This window comes from Electrophorus electricus, chromosome 5 (assembly GCF_041902795.1).
Source record: "Electrophorus electricus isolate QZ-2024a chromosome 5, ASM4190279v1, whole genome shotgun sequence".
NCBI lineage: Eukaryota > Metazoa > Chordata > Actinopteri > Gymnotiformes > Gymnotidae > Electrophorus > Electrophorus electricus.
The window spans coordinates 13,275,001-13,299,000 of record NC_137501.1 but is presented as its reverse complement, the minus strand read 5'-3'; the positions used below and the strand labels follow the sequence as shown (position 1 = coordinate 13,299,000).

General features: G+C 50.9%; 2 protein-coding genes across 5 annotated transcripts in view; one reads left to right on the top strand and one right to left on the bottom strand.

Annotated features, from left to right (window-relative positions):
- Window positions 1-3,367, bottom strand: part of tusc3 (tumor suppressor candidate 3) — a 41,983-nt gene extending 38,616 nt beyond the window's left edge. For all 4 annotated transcript variants that reach the window (XM_035530383.2, XM_081714219.1, XM_081714220.1 and 1 more), the window contains exon 1: window positions 3,237-3,367. In XM_035530383.2, the coding sequence (XP_035386276.1) occupies window positions 3,237-3,341 (105 nt within the window). In that variant the 5' untranslated portion in view covers window positions 3,342-3,367. The remainder of the gene's footprint in view (window positions 1-3,236) is intronic.
- A 2,746-nt stretch (window positions 3,368-6,113) lies between these two features.
- sgcz (sarcoglycan zeta) overlaps window positions 6,114-24,000 on the top strand; it is a 146,811-nt gene continuing 128,924 nt past the window's right edge. Inside the window, 1 exon segment of the mRNA XM_081714217.1 lies at window positions 6,114-6,737. Within this exon segment, the coding sequence (XP_081570343.1) occupies window positions 6,699-6,737 (39 nt within the window). The 5' untranslated portion in view covers window positions 6,114-6,698.

Genomic DNA, 24,000 nt, shown 5'->3' with positions numbered 1-24,000 from the left:
AAGCAAAGACAGTGGAAACAGAACTGCAGCCAGTAGCTTCCAACAGGATGTCCCTCTGAGACCTGAACACGTCTGTTTAACACAGGCACCCACACAACCACACACACACACACACACACACACACACACACAGGTGTGACTGTACGAAACACAACTCTGAGACCTGAACACGTCTGTTTAACACAGGCACCCACACACGCACACACACACACACAGGTGTGACTACGAAACACAACTCTGAGACCTGAACACGTCTGTTTAACACAGGCACCCACACACGCACACACACACAGCTGTGACTGTACGAAACACAACTCTGAGACCTGAACACGTCTGTTTAACACAGGCACCCACACACGCACATGCACACACACACAGCTGTGACTGTACGAAACACAACTCTGAGACCTGAACACGTCTGTTTAACACAGGCACCCACACACGCACATGCACACACACACAGCTGTGACTGTACGAAACACAACTCTGAGACCTGAACACGTCTGTTTAACACAGACACCTTCACACACATTCACATAGCTGTGACTGTATTGATTCATGTATCAATAAGAGTGTATTCACGATATTACCTTATAAATATATTGTACACAGCCGTAACACTCTCTCACACACACACAGGCCTGCATGCCTGTCTATCTGCTTAGCTGTCTGTATGCCTGTCTGTCTAACTGCTCAGCTGCCTGTCTGCCTGCATGCCTGTCTATCTGCTCAGCTGTCTGTCTGCCTGTCTCTCTAACTGCTCAGCTGCCTGTCTGCCTGCATGCCTGTCTATCTGCTCAGCTGTCTGTCTGCCTGTCTCTCTAACTGCTCAGCTGTCTGTCTGCCTGTCTCTCTAACTGCTCAGCTGTCTGTCTGCCTGCATGCCTGTCTATCTGCTCAGCTGTCTGTCTGCCTGTCTCTCTAACTGCTCAGCTGTCTGTCTGCCTGCCTGTCTTCCTGCTCTCCTCTGTCCACTGATATCTGTTCATTGTCTTTTCAGTCATGCCACTAATGATCAAAGCACCACCATGTGTTTAACCTGATTTAGACCTGCAGCTGATCTGATATTAGCCACAAACACACACACACCTTTTCTCAGTTTTCTCCACAGCTTTAGAGTATAATCACTAATCAGTGACTACTTCAGCACAAATGTTCATTAACGTTTTTTTACAAGAACTAAAAGCCAGAAACTCATTTTGATTCTTTTATTTTGGCTATTGTCTAGATTTTTCATGTCTCATTCAGACAGTGTGTGTGTGTGTTTGTGTGCGAGAGAGAAAGTGTTAGAGGTCTAATTTTCCTGTTTAACGGAGGCTGGTTGCAGAATGGTACAGGCGAGTAGGGACAGTGTGATCCTTAGACCGGCTCGCCGTTGGCTCGGTGACGTTTCCGTGCCAACGGCACCCGCTCGTGTGACGCTGGTTTCAGGCCAAATCAATGCTCACAATCCAACAACACCACAGCAGCTCTGCAGCCACTGACAGGACACGGCCATGAACGGTGCGGAGCTTGTTTAGTCATGTCTGCCTCTCCATGCTGTGATGCGAGGAGATAATGACTGTATGGCTCTCTGATCCACACACACACACATACAAAATCACACACTTACAATCACACACCCTTGTGCCAGTACACACGTGCAGACAAGCACACACACACAAAAAACAAGTGCACACGCACACACGTGTACGCACACCCGGACCCATCATACCACAGGCAGAGAAGAAAACACAGGGGGAGAGAGAGAGAGAGAGAAAAAACATACGGCTTGTTCCTCATCCAGAAATAACTTCCTTCTCCTTTGACTGCTAAGAGTCTCCAGCAGTCTCCAATGGGGTCTCCCCACCGGGTTGCTCCAACACCGCTCCGCTAACATACGTTCCAGCACACAGCAGGGCCAAAGCGCCAATGGCGATGACTCCCATCACTGCTTCTACCCTTTCTGCCTCACACCGGTCCCTGCCCCTGTCCTCACTCCCGTGCTCCCCTTCCTTTTGACACCTTAACAAAACAAACAAAACAAAATTCCTCCTGCTTCCTTTGCCATGCGGCGTAGGCCGCAGACAGGATGTCTGGACCGACAGAGCCCGCACCCTCTGCGAGGATCTCCAACCGCTGATCCGTCTGGCCCGAGCCGGAAATCGATCGCCCTCCGCCGCGTCTGAGAGCGTGTCGGGCCTCTGAATGCCCCGGGACAGAGCGGAGATTTCAGAACGATGAAAGACAAGTGTGTGTGTGTGTGTGTGTAGCATGTGGAAAACCTTCCACCTCTAGTCACGCCCGGTTCAGTCGCGGCGGGGGCGACATCTCACTACGAAGTGTGTTTGATTCTGTGACTTTATTACGATCTGTGGTTTATACCGGTCTATTCATTGGCCAGTTTAGGTTCGTGTGTTCAGGTTTATAAACGCACAGGTTACGCGGGCTCCTCGGAGTCCCGTTTAGCGTAGGGCAGAGAGAAAAAGAGAGAACTGAAAGAAAAAGACCGAAAACACAGAGAAATACAAATCAAGTGCAGGAAACCGTTGTGGATCACATCATCAGTCTATAAAGCAGACGACAACAAACCAGGCTGTCCGACCCGAGCTGGGCAAGACCGTCCCTACGCGCCCCCTTTCTAAACGACACACACGTACGGACACGCCCACACCCACCCGACTATCGACACCGCAAAAAGACGACACAGTAACGGCGGCGCGGCGAACGCAGCAGACGCAGACACACACGGGCCCACGGAACATTTCACAGCTCAACATACTGACACTGCTACACGAGGGCACCTAAAATCGCTTAATCGCTGCTAATAAAACCGGACAGCTCGCCACATCATTTAAAAAAAAAAACCCTAAAAAATAATTACACCAATGTACGAAATTTCCTCGCTTGTTTTCGCGAGTCGCTTCGATTAAGCAGCAATAATAAAAGAAATATGAACAAGTTGATAATCGCGATATATCAGATTCAGACATCGCGCATCGTCAGGCGTGCGACAGGGCCAGCTTCGTAAAGGAAGCTACTACGGCAAGATGGCCCGAAATCCTCCCCGGCCTTTCTTAACCTGATCAGGTGTGCGACCCGAATATCGTTTCCATCGTGTCGAAGATGCGATGAGGAAGATGAGTGCGCAGGCCCCGGCGTCCAGCACCATCGGACAGCGCCTTCGCCGTTTTTTTTTTTTAACGACAAGCGCTAAAGGAACGCACTATCGGTCTTATTCGTGTAAAGACATGTACCTCCTTTTTCTTCTGGCATCCGCCCAGCTGGAGACACAGCAGCAAAGCCAGGAATAATAAGCCGAACGGCAGGTTTAACGACAACCCTCGGGATAGGACCGCCATGCTGGAAGATGCTCTCTCACCGCAACAAAGCGTATGTCGAATATGATTGGACAAGGTCCTGACCAATCAGGAGTTCGCAGCCTAGGCCGTTGGTTCATGGGAAATGTAGTTCTGGACTGTCATCGATAAACCAGGCCGTTTTTCCTTGATATGTCACCAAGGCCATGTTACGCACCATAAGTAAGAGGCTGGCACGTGTATTGAGGGGCGGTAGGATAGCGTAGGGCGCGTTCTTAAAGAAAATGTTATTTTAAAGTTTTGTTTAAACTTCACTACGTTTTGTGAAGTGCGAGCCGCTACATTTTTACGTGGAAGTTTATTTTACCTTTTGTTACCTTGCCACAGCCGCCACACATGGCGAGCTGGCTGCGCTAACAGTTGACTGTTGGCTGATTCTTGGAAATGCGCTGCATGCGATCTTGGTGCTGAAGATAGGTGTGCGACGTTTACCGTTGTATCAGTGAAGACAGGTGTGTCGTGGCTGCGGTTTTCGTAATGAATGTAGATTTGTATTTACTGATTGACTTGTTTGTTGACTTTCGGAATTGCGACCGATTCATCTACACGCTGTATACGCCACATTTCGTGCTTGTGAACAGAGTAAACTAAATCTAATACGCATTTAATAAAACAAGCAAACACACGATGTTTGTGTTTGCTTGTTTTTATTAAATGCGTATTAGATTTAGTAATCTTTACTAATCTCCTTCTTCTTTTTTTTGCAGCTCTCCTCCTTGCCAGTAGGGGGCGTTTCCGAGTTTAAGGAGGCGTGCCTGCGGCTGTTACAGGCAACTCTTTCCACAGAGACAAAGACGTATTGTGGAACCCACGGACTACTCGCATCTATTAACATGTTTTATTGCATTGCTCGCACTAATAAGAGGCTGTCGCAGGATGTGTGTCGATAAAGCTTTATTTTCCTTCTTTGTTGTTTCATGGATTACACGCGGAGCAGAGTTTGATGGGTCACGAGCCAAGAGTAATTAGCTTCGCTCAGACGTGCGCGCGGGCGCGCTCGCGCACAAGGCTGTTTAAAGTGGTGTGAAAGTATTCAGAGATAAGCACCCCAAGTCATTAAACTGTCTGAATGTTAAATGTTATAACTGGCATACTCTGTTTGCTTGGCCTGATTGAGTGTGTGTGTGCGTGTAATCGGACAATGAGATGCATAACTACTAAAGTCAATGAGTCGTGAAGAGCATTACATGCGTTAGAACTCAGATGACTTATGGCCCAAGAAGAGCCTCGCGTCGTAGCGCGGAAGCGCCGTGACAGGCTCAGCGGATCCAGACGCGGATCTCGGGACATATCGACGTTTCCTGATCAGCTCGCGCTGAGAATGATCTAACCACGCGGGTGACCGAGTGCTGAACCGCTCAGCGTGAGTCTGCTCCGTCACGCGGCGTAAAGGTAATTTGCAGCTCACGCTCAATATGATAGTTGCGCTGGAGACCCGCGTGCTGCACGAGATAGCAGAAGCGGAGGTTAGTCCTGTCGGACAGTGTTGGCTGGGGATGAAGCCCCGCCCCTACACCTGTGGGAGGCGGGGTCTGGGCGTGGCTTGGACACGAATAGGAAGATCTGAGAGAGGCGAAAAGGCAGTTTTTACAAACGGTAATATGTAGACACCTGCACGAGGGTAAGTGTAATGGGCGCTGATCTCTTTCTCTTTGCTTGTCTGGTTTCTTGTCTCAGTGTTAAAAACACACTCCCCAACTCAGAGGCGCAGGTGGCGCGACTGGCGAACATAGCTATGGCTCCCTTCCGCACGTGACCACGGGATCGCAGCCAAGTCAGGTCCGTGATTTAGGGTGATGCATCCATTCCATTTATTTAGGACATTATACGGAAACTTGCAGGCCTATCACTCTCACTCCCTCTCCTTGACTCGCCGACAAATATAAATACACAGGGGAAAGAATCTGAGCACGGAGGTGGGACACGCACGCGCATACACTTCTAGGACACACAGGCAGGACCTGTCGCGTCTCCGGCTCCCTTTACAGCGAGCGGTTCAATCTCGCTCCGGTCTGGGAGTTGACGTCATCGGTGCTGGCACGCCGTGCTCACTCGAGGTCAGGTGCGCGCATAAAAGCGCGTGCCAAGAAATGATTAATTACGAAGTGACTAAACGCAAAAAAAGCGAAAGGAAAGAAGAGCCCTCGGCGCGAGCGCGGCAGTTATAACAATGATCTCTGCTACAACGCCGTGGTTTCTCCGTTTATACCCACAGAGCGAACATTCCAGAATTCTCCCATTTGCTTCGTACCACCGGCCTCCGAAGCAATTAAGCTTGAATGTCGCAATCATTTCTACACATAACATGAACCGAGATTAATCATATTCAGTTTGTAATCGGTTTGTTTGAGCTAGCGCGCGTGCGTGTTTGTACGTATATGAGGGGTCAGCAAGCGCTTGAAATGCAACATACCCACTCACGCGAATTAAAACTTAAATAGCACTGCAGATCCGCGCGCTAACCGAACGGAGTGCTTATATTTCTGCCTCTCCGTGGCTTTAGGACCCCGGAGAATGGCCGGCAGAACAGCTGGCGCGTCCTTAGGGTGCGTGCCACGGGGGCCGTACAGTCACCTGGTGACCGACGACGCCGTCGAAGAGGGACCGCGCGTCCAGAGAAGTCCACGCGCTCAACTCACTTAGCTAGCACTCATCCGCGCGGAGGAGGAAGCGCTCCCCCTTCTTCTCTATCTCTCTCTCCCTCCCTCCCTCCCTCCCTCCCTCCCTCCCAGACCCTCGCGCTCCCAAACACAGAGAGACCGAATTCAGACGGAGATCACTTCAAAGCGAGGCACTGCACCGTGACTCCACGAGCGCCGTGTGGTTCTCCGCGGAGCGCTTTTGGGGTGTTTTTTTTTTTTGGCGGGGCTCGGCACGAGCGGACGTAGACTTTGTCCTCAGAGACGCCACTAAACCGGATTCCACCGGGTGCCGTTCCTCGTCTCGAGCGAACTGAATTTCTTTAAAACTGCCGCATGAGGATGCCTGAGGACCCGACTCACCGGGGCGCAGCAGCTCGGCCCGTCGTTCGCTCCGTATAGGAGGCATCATGGGCGCGCGGTAACGGAATTAGTTTCCCGTCGGAGGGGAGCGCCAGCGGGAGAGACCGAACCGACGCGATTATTAAACACGTTCCGTTCTCGCCGTTTCGCCTGCCGCGTGGGACCTGCCTACAGCTGAGCGGGAGCAGCGATACTGCCCGGCCGTGTTTCCGATCACGCGGGAATCGTGAGTATGAGACAGACGGAACCCGCCGCCGCGGCTCGGAGGACTTGGCTGACTTTCACCGGGGAACGACAAGTCTAGATTACACAACTTTGCTACGACTTTCTTATCTGAATGGAACGGGCGGCATCGCTGGACATCGAGGCGCTGAAGGTACGTCGTCCGGTTTTGTTTTTTTTGTTTTTTTTTCCGGGGGGGGGTCGGGGAAGGTTTGCGCGGCTCGCGCAGATGGATTCTCTGTTGAGGCTCGCTGCTCGTTACCAGTGCTGCGGTGGAGTGTCGGATTTTGTGCGCGTGGGGTGCATTTCAATAAAGCTGTGTGCAAGTTGCGCCAACCTCGGACCGAGCCTGTTCTCGAGCTGTGACCGATATGGTGCGACGGCTGCCCCGATGAACGGAAAAGCCGCGGAAGACCCGGTTCACGGTTAGCGTGTTCAAAAACCGGTAACGACAGCCGCTGCGTGAGGGTCTGCACATCGGCACGAACCGGTCTGCCTTCCACTCCGGTCCCTCTCTCCACGCGTGCCTTTGTTCGTACACGACTAAGCGGATGGAAAGTTGCATTTTCTTTTAAGTTATTCATCATCGGAGCATTTGGAATCAACGCTCCGTCTTATCTTAATTACCACTTAACTAACCGCGCACAAGACCGCGCGTTTATCTAAAGGAATGTTTGAACTCTAGTTAACCGAGTCCGGATCCTAGGCTGTAATTCTGAACCTGCGGCAGAGACACGGGAGAGAGGGAGACAACGGAATAAACCCGCTCATCGTTGACCGGGGCTCCGTTTAAACGCAGTGATCTCGGCGCTTTCGCTCCCGCTCGCGCACTCTCTCCTTCCCGGTGTTCTGGGCGTCCTTTGATGGCATAATGAATCGTTACAGAGCGCGCGTCCCTCCTCGCAGTCCCAATGCTGTGTGGCATGTGTGAGGTCCGTTGAAGGCGCGCATTTCCTCTGATATCCCGGTTAGTAATGGTCGCAAGAATCGGGCTTTGTTGTGGTGAAGTAGTTTGAAAGATGTTGGGATTCGTTAGACTTGAGTTTAACGTAGATGCATCCTTTATAACACATATGAGGAGAGTGGATTTTAGTCTAAACAATGTGGAGTCTGAAACACAGGCAGTTCTCACTTCTATCCAACGTGTCCCCTTCACGTGTCCATGCACGGGCAGCGTCTCTCTCTAGAGTGCATTAACAGGATGTCCCGTGCTCTTTTCCGGACGAGCTGGCTCCGTCCTCCACCAGCTGGCAAACCGTGATCAATTAGAGAAGCTACATCTGACAGTGCAAAAAAAAAAAGAGGACCAAGAGAAATCTGGACACGCGCTCACAGCGGATGCACCGGCCTCTCTCGTGCTCGGGAAAGATTTATGACTCCTCTTCACAAACTCACGCGCTGCGCGTGCTCTTTACAAGTGAAGGGCTTAATCGACTTTTCCTCGCCACTAAATTACAACTCGCTCGCGATGGCCGGCGTCAGCCGTTTTGCAGATCCGTGCAGTCAGCTGATTAACCATACCCGCTAAACTCAAACCAAACAGACGAAAGTGGATATTTGGTAACATTCCGTCAAATTTATAGGCTAATTAGCGTAGAGAGTTCGAACTTCACAGCCGGATCCGGTTATGGATTTTGTCATTCCCGCTAGTTAATTGCATAGTTAATGCGGGTTAACTGATTAACAGGGTTGAGAAGACTAATCTGGGGGGGGGACCCTTACAGATTGCTGATTAATTATTAAAATCGGTCTGTAATCCAATGCAAACGATGACCGTAAAGCAACAGTCTGTTTCGGATCCCTGGTTCCGTCCAGTGCCAACACGCCTGCTCTCTCTTCGTAGACTCACGAATAACTTGAGATGTGTAAAAGGTGTCCACATAGCCGTGTCCCTTCCCCAGCAATTCAGCACTGCCGACAAGGTCCAAATGTCATGTTAACGTTGAAAAAAATCCGGTGTTTACGACATCATCGAGCGTCCGCACGGAACACTGTTTTCACGATCGACCAAGTCGCGTGCGTCTATGAAAGCAACAAAATGCCTGAATCGATTAAGATTTAAACTTCACACACGTTTCCAGTCAGAATTTACAATGAAATTTAAGATGTAAGTAAAGGATCAACAACGCAATCTGGGTGAGAACACAACGTCCGGTACACATTTCAAACGCTTAAACAGCCGTTCGAATACCGTTACTGGTTTTTAGTCTGATTACGTAACATGTAGCGGTAACGCATCTTACTTCGTTACAACCCAATCCTGCCCTGGGGCGTGTCTGAGGTACCTGTACCTTTAGGGTTGTGATTTAACCTGGCCTTCACGTGTTCTGAGATATTAGTCCTGTTACGCGGTTGAATACCCGTGGACTGATCAATACCTATTGCGACGACACCGTCGAAGAGCGACGTCTCACCCAGGTAGCGACCATCTGGAAGATGGGCGAGTTCTCCTGATCTCTCACTCCTTTCTTCTCTTTCCTTACTTTGCCTCATACTATAATTTATTCTCTCTCACTCGCTCTCTGTGGTGTCACTGTGAGTTTGTTAATGTGGATTTGGAAAAAACAAACGCCTGGCACCAGATCTTGCACTGTTTTCTCAGCTCTTATGCAGCCCAGTTTGATGAGACGTGGCTGAAGGGGAGGGGCTGAATGGGTGTGGCTAAAGGGGAGGGACAGAAGGGGAGTGGCTAAAGGGTAGGAGTTGAAAGCAAGGAGCTGAATGGGGTGTAGCTGATGGGGTGGTGCTAAAGGGGAGGGGCATATTGAAGCAGGGCAGATTATGAATTTTTATGCCTGATTCGGTTTCCAAACAGTATCTCCTCTCCACACATGACTATGAGCTAAGCACTCCAGCAGAGAAAATCCCCTGATCTGGGAACAGAGCACAGCAAGGGATATTATGGGATAACCACATCACTGGATAACCACATTAGTCACCCACACTGACCCCAGAACAGTGTTAGCATTATGGAATACACAGGCAAAGGCCAGTAAAACTGACAGCATCTTTGGGCTCGGACCAGCAGCTACTGGCCAGGTATCCGCTGCAGAGAGACATGGCCTCTCATACACTGACCTGAGGTCAGTATCATGCAATAAGCCTTATAATAGCTATGCTAGGGTCTGGATTGACGGAGCAGATCCCAGACCTGTGGAGAAGGCAAGCCTTCATCTGGCTTGGCACTAGAGTTGAAGGATTTTTACCAGGCTTACCAGCGTGGAGCGTCGGAGCCAACCCCACCTAAATCAGGCCCCCTCCCGACTCCACCCATTTTACACTTAATTAACTCCACCAGCGAGAAAGGCCACAGCAACTACATCAACCTTCGGAGCGACGGCACCCTGCCCCTGGCTATTAATACACGCTCGTCGGGACGACGAACATCCTGCCTGCGGGTCAGCCCAGTTTTGCCTTCTTCCGGGTCGCTCACACGAGCTGAAAAGGCCTGGGGCGGAAAGTTAGCCGCACTTCTGCGGCTGAACTCGGGATATGGTGTTGTCAGTTGACGCAAGCTTCATTTGGGGCTGCGTTTACACCGCGAGTCAGCGGCCCAGCTCTAATACTGAGTACATTACGATTGTAATCTCCCTAAAAAGCCTTGCTAATTGGTAGCATTGTTCGCAGGAAAAGCGTGGCCATGGTAACCAACTAGGTGGGTTGATTTTAGTGTGTAAGATAAAGATTCAGACGTCCTTGTCTCGGAGCTGACGTCATACCTGTTACGCCATGCTGTGGGAGCCGAGTAGCACAGGAAGTCCTGTAGAGGAGGACTGTTTAACTGTGTTCCTGACTGTGTAGGTGAGACTGTTTAACTGTGTTTAACTCTGTTCCTGACTGTGTGGGTGAAACTGTGTTTAACTCTGTTCCTGACTGTGTGGTTAAGACCGTTTAACTGTGTTCCTGACTGTGTGGGTTAATCCAGCATTGCTTCTTTATTAGTTCTGTGTTTCTGTTTGTGCGACTCAGTTGGCCTGGATGACTGACAGCCAGAACCATACTCAGGGTGTGCTCACATGACTCTGGTGGAGGCATGAATGAAAGAGAGGATGGATGGATGGATGGATGAAGTGCTCACATGGCTCTGGTGGAGGCATGAATGAAAGAGAGGATGGATGGATGGATGGATGGATGGAGAGGAATGACGAGTGTGTGGTGAGGGCCACTTCACTGTCTATTCTCATTACAAGCCAAACAATGCGGGCAGCAGTGCATCTGCCCGTCTGTCCATCTGTCCAGTCTCTTCTGCAGGATGACAGACGGCTGAAGATGACAGACATTTAGATATGAGACAAGACACTGAGAATGACACCATTTCCCCTGTCTCTCTGTTTTACTCTCTCTTTTATACAAATCCTCCCTCCCTCGCTTGCTCACTCTTCTACTTGAGAGAAATAAGCAGGAAACGAAATCATTATCAGTCATTAATCAACAAAAAAACGACCGGTTGTCTCTTAGGAGGTGGCAGCCAGCTATTCTGACTTTTGCCGCGTGCGCACTCATCCCGAGATGCAGGGCGGTGTTTCTTCTGTACCGCGCTCGAGGAACTCCGCGCAGATGCTGTGGATGTTCTCCTACAACGCGTTTCTAATTGATTTATATCTGGGACACTCGGGGAGGAAGTGCAGCTCCGTCTCCACCGCACCCAGATGGCAGCGGGAGCTCAGACTGTCCTCTATGAGCAGCAGGTCTGTCCTCTATGGGTAGCAGGTCTGTAAATCTCTGAGCAGCAGGTCTGTTCTCTATGGGTAGCGGGTCTGTCCTCCCTGGGCAGCAAGTCTGTATTCTATGAGTAGCATGTCTGGCCTCTATGGGTAGCAGGTCTGTAAATCTCTGAGCAGCAGGTCTGTTCTCTATGGGTAGCAAGTCTGTCCTCCCTGGGCAGCAGGCTTATATTCTATGTGCAGCAGGTCTGTCTGATAGGTCCATTGGCCAGGCTGTGCACACTGAGCGCTTTCCGTAGTTCTTCGGTTTTTGATCGTGCTAAATTAAATTGTCAGGTTATAATCTTGATTAATCCAGAATGGCATTGAAGCTCATGTTGTGCTTTTGTAGCTTGCAACATGAGATCTGGTTTTGTATTTTCCTCAGTCCTGATTTGGCTGGCTCTGATAGTTTGGGACAGTACTCAGCTGTCCCGAGGCTCTTTGGAGTTTGTAATATCAGACGTTTTCAGCTTGCCGAGCCTCAGGACCCGCTGCTTTACGGGACTCCTTTCTACGTTCAGCTCCTGGCAGGGCGGAGTGAGTGGCCATTAAATTTGATTTGATCCCAAACAGTAAAGGATGCAGTTGTGATTCAGCATCGCAGGCATCGTGTGAGGAGTTCCTCTGTGTTCTGGGTCGTGTTGTGTCTGAGGTCCCTGCAGCTCATCGCTGTAAAGAGCTGCTGGATTAATCGCGGTTTTAAAGAGCTTAAGATAAAGTCTAACTGGTACCTAAACGAGACGGACTTCTTAATGTCAGAGAGCTGGTCTTGCTTAGTCATTAAGATACTTCACCGCCAGGACTTCCTGTGTATACGTGTACTTGGGCGCGCTCTCTCTCTCTCTCTCTCTCTCTCTCTCTCTCTTCCTCTCTCATTCATCCTTGCATTCTCTTGCTCTCTCTTTTGTTCTCAACCAAGCACACTCTTCCTTTCTCTCTCTTTCTCTTTCTAGACTGTTTACACATGTCAGGATTAAGGCTGGAGCTGAGTAACCATATCATGTTGCATCATACTCTCAGACACGCCCCTGTCCATAAACCACTATAATGAGCTGGAAAGAAAGACCCTCTCTCAGTCTGCTCCTGGGCCCAGATACACACTCCAGCAAGCTGTGTGTGTGTGTGTGTGTGCGTGTGCGTGTGTGTCCATGCGATCATGTGTAAACACACAAACATACACAAGTGCACATACATATGCAGTGTACATACATGCAGTGTACATACACACACACACACACACTGTACAAACACGAACACACGTTGTGAACATGTATACACACCCGTGCGCGCGCACACACACACACACACACACACACACACACTCACTCTGCTCATACATTTTCTCATTTTTTGCAGGTCTGTGTGGTGCTGACATATCAGTGTAATCCAAGTACAGCACTTCTGTTTGTTCAAACACATATACATACAAATCCAGCACACAGTACAGCGATGCCACAGTCTCACCAACGTCTGCGCAGCTTGCCAGTAACCATGGCAACGTAATTATAACATATAGTGACACTGCTGGCAAATTAACTCAGGCTGTATAACAGTGTTGGGGTCTTCATTAACACTTTTCATAGCCGATACATTTTCCAGGCCTCGGAGTTCCTCGGATAATCAAACCTTTCCGTTTTCACGCTTTTCTGATCGCAGTCGTGATGGTCATGGCCGTTGGCGCCATGCTCGTGCGCGCGCGCGTGCATGTGTGTGTGTGTGAGAGATGTTTCATGCCCGCTGTGTCCTGGATGTTTCTGCTTCACGAGCCTCTCAGATGTGCCCAGTTTTTTTTTAGACGTCTGTGTTTCTGAGCGTTTTTTTCTCTCTCTCTCTTTCTCTCTCTCTCACTTCTTTGATGTGTCCTTTGATCTGCTCGTGGAGGCCTCCTGCTTCTCGCTTGCGTACCCCCTCGCCCGCCCGCCCCGAGGTTTCTCCCTCTGACACTAGAACGCCTCTGTCTGGCATTATTAAGAAATACCATTAGGCTTTAGAGGGTATGCAAAAAAAGAAAAGGGGAAAAAAAACATCCGGTGATGTTTCGCGTCCTTTTATAGGCGAGTCGTGGGGGGTCTTGTGTTGGACGGATATAAACAAACAAACAACCGAAGGAAAATGGAGTTGCTTCTGGAGATATCGGTCGTAGTGACGGCTCCAGTTACCCTTAGCAGAGTGCAGCTTGGGGATGGCGGCGGGGCGGAGCTTCTCCCGCGCTGGGCGGCGTTTGTCTTCTACGTCCGTCAGCCTGTCACCTACTGAACACAGAGAGGAGGGTTTTACAGGAGGTGCCTTGCCTGGTTTTGTGGAGTATGTACTAGTATAAGGACACTGAGGGGCAGCTACGGAGGGGCAGCTACGGAGGGGCAGCTACGGAGGGGCAAGCACGGAGGGGCAGCTACGGAGGGACGAGAAAGTAGACTGGCAGGTGGGCAGAGTTAAAAAGAAAATGCATGAAAAAGGCCAGCGCAGACCCCAGCGCAGACCCCAGCGCAGGGGAGTGTCCAGGGTGACTGGGACATTCTGGTGACTTGTTTTTGCAGGTCACGGGAGACTGATTCAACACAAACCTCTTTTCCACTGTAGAGCCAAACGCTTCCCAAGTCCGTGTCAGACTGTTCCGGACTTCTAAGACCAGTTACGCTTCCTTTTTCCACAAGTGTTCTGGAGATCAGGGACAGGAAGTGTTTACGGCGGTAACAGGTTCTCTAAACAACGCTGATCACGGTCTAACGATAATTTGGGAAGTTTGGTCTGTTTTTAGTGTTGCTTTTATATTATGACCTATTCAAACCCCAAATGCTAGTGACCAGAGAGAAGAAATCAACTATAATCTCTCTCTCTCTCTCTCTCTCTCTCTCAGTTCAGTTCGATTCAGTTTTCATTTCCATAAGCTTTATTGGAGTGACCGTATTCATTTACAGTTTTGCCAAAGCAGTATTACAATAAAACAGCACGAATGAACCACTGCAATACTAAGGAAATGAAACTTGACTGTAATTGAATAATAATTAACCTGGAAGAGCTGTAATGAGAGAATGTTTGTTTGAAATCCAGAGGTGAAAAGAAATGAAACAGGGCAATACTCAACCCCCCCCACTCACACACACGCTCACTCTCACACACTCACACACTCTCACTCTCACTCACTCACACACTCTCACTCTCACTCACTCACACTCACTCTCACACACACACACACTCTCACTCTCACACACACACACACACACTCTCACACACACACACACACACACACACTCTCACACACACACACGCACACTCTCACACACGCACACACACACACACAGTGCTGCAGTGTTGAGGTTCATAATCAGGTTCTCTCTTGCCAAAGAGAATCTGGCAGCATGGTCAGACCTGCTGGTCTCAACACTGCCTTTTCCCTGGCTGTTACAGATCAGTGACCAGGAGCCCCACACACACACACACACACACACACACACACAGAGGGAGGGGGCAGAGCGTGTACACACTTACACACATTCCCAGTACATAAATAGCCCTGTAGACACTTTAACAGCGAGTTTTAATAGAAAAGCTTTTTTCATTTGTAACAATGTTTACTTCTCCATTTTGTGTGTGTGTGCGCGTGTGTGTGTATAAGACACACATTCTGTTGCCCAAAGTTTCCCCGGTGCTCTGATCACTCTGATGTATCACCCTGCTGTAAACAGAGGCCCGTGTCTCTGTCTCCTGTGCTCAGGACCACATCCGTGTGTTGCACTGTAGCCGTCCAAGAATGCCTCCCCTCTCTGTGTCTCTCTCTGTGTCTCTCTCTCACTCTCATTATGAAAGCCATCCAGAGTAAAGCTTGATGTGTGGGGGCACCTGGGGGCACCTGGGAGCGCCCCCCCCCCCTCCACCACTCATGTGCTGTGGGAGTTCAGTGGTTCAGGTGTGTGACACGCTGCCTCAGGTGTCTTCTTTCATCCTCCCCTGCCAGGTGTGTTTGTTTGGCCTTTCCTGACACGCTTGGAGCGACGCACTGCGAGATACAGGAAGTGACACGTGTCAGGCCCCACCCTCTGCAAACCTTGACTGACACCTTGTTTTTAGCGGGGCATCCCGCTCTTTAAAGTCCTTCCTTTCATCCTCTCTCTCCCTCTGTTTCTCTTTTTTTTCTTCTCTCTCTCGTTCACTCTCCTTTTCTGTCAGAGTATATAAATAATAAATATATTCATATATATGAAATAATAGAAAGGTGTAAAATTATAGTACATTTAAATATTTATGTGTAATATTCAAATAACTTTTTTTCTTCTTCAACACCCCCAACATTCCTCAGCTAAAGGGACAAAACCCTTCCATTACAGAACCACACACACACCCACCCATACATACATACACACACACCCACACACGTACACACACACACACACACACACACACACACACACACACACATGCATGCACTCGCATGCACACATACAAGCACATACGTACACATACATGCACTCGCACACACGTACAAAAACATACGCATGCACACGTACAAACACATATACACACACACATACATGCACACGCACACACACACACACACAAACATGCGTGCACACATACACAAACATATGCACACACATGCATAAAACACATGCACATACACATGCGTACATACACGCGCACACACACATACATGCGCGCGCGCGCACACACACATACATGCGCACACGCACACAGGCACAAACATGCACACACACACATGCGCGCACACACTCACGCACACCTATACATACATGCGCATGCGCGCGCACACACACACACACAAGCTCCTGCTGTGTTCCTTTCATGTCTACAGTGTAATTTCTGTTCAGCACACTCAGAAGTAATCAGTTCTCCTGTACACACCAGCCTGCTGCCTCTCCCCCTCCTGCCTCCACAACAACGGCAAGTTCACTTAGCACAGTTGGCGTGCACACAGTGAATGAGTCTGTGCCTCTCTGTGTATCACTCATCTACACTCTTCTTCCTCAGGCATTTGCGCCTGATGAGCCGCATGACAGAGTTGTGTTCAGCAGTGTTCAGCTACGTTCGGCTGTCTTTGGTTGTGTTCGGTTGGGTTCAGCTACGTTGGGCTGTGTTCAGTTGTGTTCGCCTGGGTTCAGCAGTGTTCAACTGTGTTTGGTTATGTTCCACTGTGCTTGGTTGTGCTCAGCTGCGTTCAGCTGTGTTTGGTTGTGCTCAGCTGCGTTCAGCTGTTTGGTTGTGCTCGGCTGCGTTCAGCTGTGTTTGGTTGTGTTTGGCTGTGTTTGGTTATGTTCGGCTGTGCTCGGTTGTTCCTAGGTTATGTTTGGTTGTGCTCGGCTGTGTTCGACTGTGCTCAGCTGTGCTCGGCTGTTCCTAGTTTGTTTGGTTGTGTCCAGTTGTATTCGCCTGTTTTCAGTTGTGTTCGGCTACGTTCAGCTGTGTTTGGTTATGTTTGGCTGTGTTCAGCTGTCTTTGGTTATGTTCGCTTGTGATCGGCTGCGTTCGGCTGCGTTCGGCTGCGTTCGGCTGGACACAGAGAATAAGGGAGGGAAAGGAGGGCACAGAAAAGAGCAGGAAGCCTCTTGGGTGTGTGCTCCCGCCTGCTCATTGGCTGTTCAGAACAGCACTGATTGGTCCTTCTTCTGTAGCCGTTCACAGGAACTGAAAGGTTCCTCCTCTTCCAGGTTGATAACTCAACTGCCATCTCTGACACTGACATAAATTTAAGATCTTACATGGTTATACTCATCGAAGATGTAATGAACCCCCCCCCCCCCACACACACACACACACCAACACCCATTACTCGAGGCTGGGATTAATCCCACTATAGCAGACATGTGCACGTGCGACCAGTCAGCAGAATCGTTGCCCCTGTACGACTGAGAGGCAGACAGGCAAATCCTGATGGGCTGCTTTGATCTGTGGAACACGGAAGTAATCTAGATTTGTGTGTTTATATAGAGAGGGAGAGTTACTCTGTGTGTGTGTGTGTGTTGGAGAAAGCTCAATGGGAGGAGGGTTGGGTGCATTACTGTATTAACATGGCAGGACCCTTAATTCCTGCAGCACTGTTTGTCCTCTCATTTCCATATTTTTGAATATGTAAATATATGGGTGCATAATTAATTGTGCCACTATTGCATTGTTTAATCTCCTGGAGTAATATTGGATGATGGATGGAGTGTGGTGTGTCAACCTCTGAGCCCACTCCAAACACTCTGGAACATACACTCTCTCCATTCCTCCCTCTCTCCCTCTCTCTCCCTCCTTCCTTCCTTTTCTCTCTCTCTGTCTCTCTCTCTCCCTATCCCCCTCTCTGTCTCTCTCTCTCTCTCTGTCCGCATGTCAGTGGGATGTTAGGGAGTGCTAATCCCTTCCTCTACACATCTCCCGTTTCTCCGTTTCTCTGCGTTTCTTTCTTTCTGGTCATCCCTTTTCCTCCTTGTTTCTGTGCGTCACCGCCTCACACACCCCAGACAGAGTGTCTGCCAACACGCCGCGCTTTGCTCCGCTGCGAAAACGCTCTCACTAATTACCCAGCATCCTCGCCGGGTGGAAAACTAAAAGTTGTCCGATGGATGCGGGTCACGGGAGCGCCGTGTGGAAGGGGTCGAGGAGTCCCTGCAACCTGGCTGCCCCAACGCCGTCCCACACACTCATTAGACATGTGAGCCACGACCTCGAGTTCTTGGCAAAGAACTGCTCTATTTCAAACTTGGTGCCGTGTTATAGGTTAGAGTTTCTTTCCAGGCATGCGTCTCACACAAAGGCCAAGATAACAACCCTGAGAAGGGTAGGAATGTCTTTATTTAAAGAAAAACTTGCCCTTTCTTTTTCTTCAGAGGAACAAAAGCAAACTGGGGTTGGAGGTTATTTACTGGGTTCAGGTTCAGACATTTGTGCATAAATAATGAGGTACATGTCTGTGCTGTGTGTACACGTCTGGACTTTCTGCACTCAGTCTTCATCGTAGTTTATCTGTTTCTGCCATCCGGACAGATGCCCCAGGCCGTTCTGCCCGTTCTAGACGGCCCGTGCCTCCACTCTAGGACAGTGCTGGGGTCGTCCAGAGTAACAGGCTCGTTCCTCTGTCTGGGTTCTCTTCTCTTTCTCCAGGACGTGGGGACACGGCACATTCATGGTTTAGGAAGAACTGCTGAGGGTTCTAAAGAGAAGGAAACACGTCCTCCTTTCATAGACTTAACTCAGTTTACGCGCTCTCCCATCCTCCTCTCTTCTCTGTGTGTGTGTGTGTGTGTGTGTGTATGTATGTGTGCGCGCGTGCGTGCGTTTGTGTGTGTGCATGTTTGCATGTGCGTGTGTGTGTGTGTGTGTGTGTGTGTGTGTGTGTGAATGGTCACAGTCTATTATTAAAATTAGATTCCAGCTTTATTACATTTCGAGCTCAAGAGTTTTCCTTCCCACACGGAAAGAATTCCGAGTCGTCAGCCCTCTTTCACCGTGGCGTCTCCTCGGTGCATCCCTGGAGTGGGCCGTGGGCGTGATACACACGGGGGAAACGTCTCGCAGGCATTCGTCCTGAAATGTGCCCGATTAGGATCAGTGCAGGACCATTTAGTGCTGCAATAACCCAGATCAGTAGTGAAGCATTCCAGATTAGGATTGAAAACGGAGCAGGCCGGCGGCTGCTTCTCTGAACGTTCTGTTTGGCTTGGCCTCTTATCGGGGAAACTGGACCTGCTGCCCTCGGAGACTGGTTTGACTGGTTGGTAAACATTGCTCACGGCGTGCAGGTGTGTAGTGGAGTTCCCTTCCCAGAGTCTCTGAATAGTGAAGGTGTAATGAATTTGTGTATACCTCTACAGCAGTGCTTAGGGGAGACTCTCTCTCTCTCACACACACACACACACACACACACACACTTTTCATAACACTGGGAGAAACTGCAGGGGAAGGAGACTTTTGTTATGAAGCGCTCCTGAACTCGCAGGCAATGCTCAGCCAACTACAACCTTCCACCTCCACCCGAAACTCCTCCACACGCTTGGCCAAATGAGATTTTCCCTGCAGAATTGCAGCAAATTCAATTGCGCAAACCTCTTTTTCCACCCGCTTGGGAGCCCCGGTCTCCCCCAGACTCTCTAACATGTCAGAGTGGATACACTTGAAGATGACGAGCTAGCTCGCACTCTCTCTTTCCCTCTCACACTTCTGTGTCTCTCTTCTTACTGTCTGTCTTTCTCTGATCTCATGGCCCCCCATCTCAATCAGCGCCTGTCTGTCGCTCTCTCTCTGTCGCTCTCTCTCTCTGGTGAGTCATAAGTGTACCTCCATATGTTGTGCGTGCACGCGTGTGCTCCACTCCACGCTTGCCTGCTGGTGGTGCTCTCGTCGGGCCTTCCGTTGGATCCCGGGGGGACGCGCTCGCCCTTCCGCGTGCCCGTTACTCCGGGCCGGCCGCGTCCGGACGCCGTGCTGACGGCGTCGCTACTGCCGTAACACTGCAGACTTCGTCTCAGCTTTTATCGCCGATTTCCGTCACTCACTCTCAGACGTCCTCGGACGTTGTCAGAAGGGAGTTTTCTATGTGGGGCTTTACTGTGACTCAGAGGTCAGCGGGCTGTTACAGGCCAAGGACCAAGCCGCGGGGACGTGACGTTGTGTTCCTAACACGCATATTATCATTATTATAAGGCCATTAGATGATGAGGCATCTCCTCACTGCTCAGATCAAAGTGATTGCAAATGAAACAAGAATCCTGAATACAGTTATTATTGTGTCTTTATCCTATGATCACAGCCGTTCCACTCTCAGACGTTCCTCTCTCTCCCTCCTCTCTCTCTCTCTCTCTCTCTCTCTCTCTCTCTCTCTCTCTCTCTCTCTCTCTGCCCGCTGTGTGTGTCTCTGGAACACACACCATGCCACCCTCTTTGTGAATGATGTCATGCTTCATGTTAAATGGGAAACCTCCCAAACACTCGAGCCCAGCAGCCCAAGAAAGAGCCCCACCCAGGCCACAAGCCCCGCCCCCTCGGCCGAAGTCTTATCACGTTCGTGTGAAGAATTGTCCCATGTAAGTGGGCATCGGTTTCCATGGTTGCTGACTGACTGGGGGAGTGGCTAAAGGGTCTAAGAGGCAGAGATTGGCCTTTATTGAAATAATAGTGGATCACTGAAAACTTTCAGCCTTTCGGATGTGGGCAGTAAGGCTAGATGACATGCGCTAGGCTTGCGCTCTCTCTCTCGCTCTTTCTCCGTCTCTCCCACTCTCTTTCTCACTCCATCTCTGGGTGTGAGTGTATGACTCATACCTTCGTTTGTATTCATGTTTTTGTTTTTGTTCATTTAGAAAATGTGTGTATGTGTGTACGTGCGCATATGTTGGCTGTGTTAGGCTGTCCGTGTGTTTAAATAAGTCCTGGACGTGGCTCTACGGATACAGATACGCGACCCTGTCAGGTGGTGTATTAAACATGTACTAACATTTGTTTCTGTCTACATTTAAGAAAAGAGAACTTTTTATTTTTAATGCAAATCAAAAACAAATCGCAAAACAAATCTCATTGGCTGTATGTAGCGATATGATTACTGTCTCTGTGAATCTCTGCTGTACGGAAATATGAAATATGCTTTGTGCAGTATTCCCGCAGAAAGTCTGAGATTCGGCATGTTATCATGTATAGTGCGTTAACGTGGGACACCTTTTGGAAGCAATGTTCGCGCTTGCGGCGAGATGAAGGTTGCCAAGTTGTATTCTGGGTAATGTCTCCCTTCCCCTGCCTGGCAGCCTCACACCTGCTCTCCAGCATCAGTTAATCACAGCTAACATCCCGGGAGCTCTAATGCTAATGAGCCCTGCGCCTCGCCACCCTCATTGGCTCTCTCCATGGTCAGGTAGCATCCGATTAGCTGTCCCCCGAGGACAGGGACTGTCTGATTTTGTTTTGGACAAAATTAAGTCCCCTGGATTGGTCAAGTCCCACGGGACTTTTATGTGACCTAGTTTGGTGTGTGTGTGTGTGTGTGTGTGTGTGTGTGTGTATGTATGTATGTATGTGTATGTATGTATGTATGTGTGTGTATGTATGTGTGTGTGTGTGTGTGTGTGTGTGTGTGTGTGTGTATGTATGTATATAAAAAACAGAAAGGGGTCTACTGCCAAGTTCCTGCGTTCAGTCCATTGCAAGACATTTTCTCTCAGAATCGCAGTCCCGTTGCTGCCTGCTAAAGCTGATTCCAGACCAGCGTTCCTGGGATCCTGTGTGAACACGTATACCGATAGAGACTCGGAGTGAGCAAGCTGGTCTGGGATCAGCCTGCTAGTGTTGTTCACTACAGGAGCTGCACAAAATGTGGTTGGTTAATGGTGTCTTTTTTTTTTGCCAATATTTGCTAGGGCGCATGAAAGATGGCGACATGCGAAGATCCTGACCAATCGCAGGCATTGCTGATGAGAGCTCCGTGAGTGTTTAACAAATCACAGCCTCCACTAGAAGCCACGCCGGGCCAATCAATGGAGGCTCATTTGGAACCATGTCACAACAAGAGTCCTCCAGGGTCTTTTATTATATTACCAGACCCCTCTTAATTGGCACAGAGCAGCGATGATGTGAGGGTCTGTGATGATGTGACGGGGCGCAGCTCCACCAACCAGCGGTGTGGTCGGGGAGGGTCTGTGATGATGTGACGGGGCACAGCTCCACCCATTAGCGGTGTGGTCGGGGAGGGTCTGTGATGATGTGACGGGGCGCAGCTCCACCCGTTAGCAGTGTGGTTGGGGAGGGTCTGTGATGATGTGACGGGGTGCAGCTCCACCCGTTAGCGGTGTGGTCGGGGAGGGTCTGTGATGATGTGACGGGGCGCAGCTCCACCCATTAGCGGTGTGGTCGGTGAGGATCTGTGATGATGCGACGGGGCATAGCTCCACCCGTTAACGATGTGGTCGGGGAGGGTCTGTGATGATGTGACGGGGCGCAGCTCCACCCATTAGCGGTGTGGTCGGGGAGGGTCTGTGATGATGTGACGGGGCGCAACTCCACCCATTAGCGGTGTGGTCGGGAGGGTCTGATGATGCGACGGGGCGCAGCTCCACCTGTTAGCGGTGTGGTCGGGGAGGGTCTGTGATGATGTGATGGGGCACAGCTCCACCCGTTAGCGGTGTGGTTGGTGAGGGTCTGTGATGATGCGACAGGGCGCAGCTCCACCCAATAGGGGTGTGGTCGGTGAGGGTCTGTGATGTGACGGGGCGCAGCTCCACCCAATAGGGGTGTGGTCGGTGAGGGTCTGTGATGATGTGACGGGGCGCAGCTCCACCCATTAGCGGTGTGGTCGGGGAGGGTCTGTGATGATGTGACGGGGCGCATGTCCACCCAATAGGGGTGTGGTCAGTGAGGGTCTGTGATGATGTGACGGGGCGCAGCTCCACCCATTAGCGGTGTGGTCGGGGAGGGTCTGTGATGATGTGACGGGGCGCAACTCCACCCATTAGCGGTGTGGTCGGGAGGGTCTGATGATGCGACGGGGCGCAGCTCCACCCGTTAGCGGTGTGGTCGGGGAGGGTCTGTGATGATGTGACGGGGCGCAGCTCCACCCATTAGCGGTGTGGTCGGGGAGGGTCTGTGATGATGTGACGGGGCGCATGTCCACCCAATAGGGGTGTGGTCAGTGAGGGTCTGTGATGATGTGACGGGGCGCAGCTCCACCCATTAGCGGTGTGGTCGGTGAGGGTCTGTGATGATGCGACGGGGCGCAGCTCCACCCGTTGGCGGTGTGGTTGGTGAGGGTCTGTGATGATGTGACGGGGCGCAGCTCCACCCATTAGCGGTGTGGTCGCGGAGGGTCTGTGATGATGTGACGGGGCGCAGCTCCACCCAATAGGGGTGTGGTCGGTGAGGGTCTGTGATGATGTGACGGGGCGCAGCTCCACCCAATAGGGGTGTGGTCGGGGAGGGTCTGTGATGATGTGACGGGGCGCAGCTCCACCCAATAGGGGTGTGGTCGGGGAGGGTCTGTGATGATGTGACGGGGCGCAGCTCCACCCATTAGCGGTGTGGTCGGTGAGGGTCTGTGATGATGCGACGGGGCGCAGCTCCACCCGTTGGCGGTGTGGTTGGTGAGGGTCTGTGATGATGTGACGGGGCGCAGCTCCACCCATTAGCGGTGTGGTCGCGGAGGGTCTGTGATGATGTGACGGGGCGCAGCTCCACCCAATAGGGGTGTGGTCGGTGAGGGTCTGTGATGATGTGACGGGGCGCAGCTCCACCCAATAGGGGTGTGGTCGCGGAGGGTCTTTGATGATGTGACGGGGCGCAGCTCCACCCAATAGGGGTGTGGTCGGTGAGGGTCTGTGATGATGTGACGGGGCGCAGCTCCACCCAATAGGGGTGTGGTCGGTGAGGGTCTGTGATGATGCGACGGGGCGCAGCTCCACCCGTTGGCGGTGTGGTTGGTGAGGGTCTGTGATGATGTGACAGGGCGCAGCTCCACCCGTTAGCGGTGTGGTCGGGGAGGGTCTGTGATGATGTGACGGGGCGCAGCTCCACCCAATAGGGGTGTGGTCGGGGAGGGTCTGTGATGATGTGACGGGGCGCAGCTCCACCCATTAGGGGTGTGGTCGGGGAGGGTCTGTGATGATGTGACGGGGCGCAGCTCCACCCAATAGGGGTGTGGTCGGGGAGGGTCTGTGATGATGTGACGGGGCGCAGCTCCACCCAATAGGGGTGTGGTCGGGGAGGGTCTGTGATGATGTGACGGGGCGCAGCTCCACC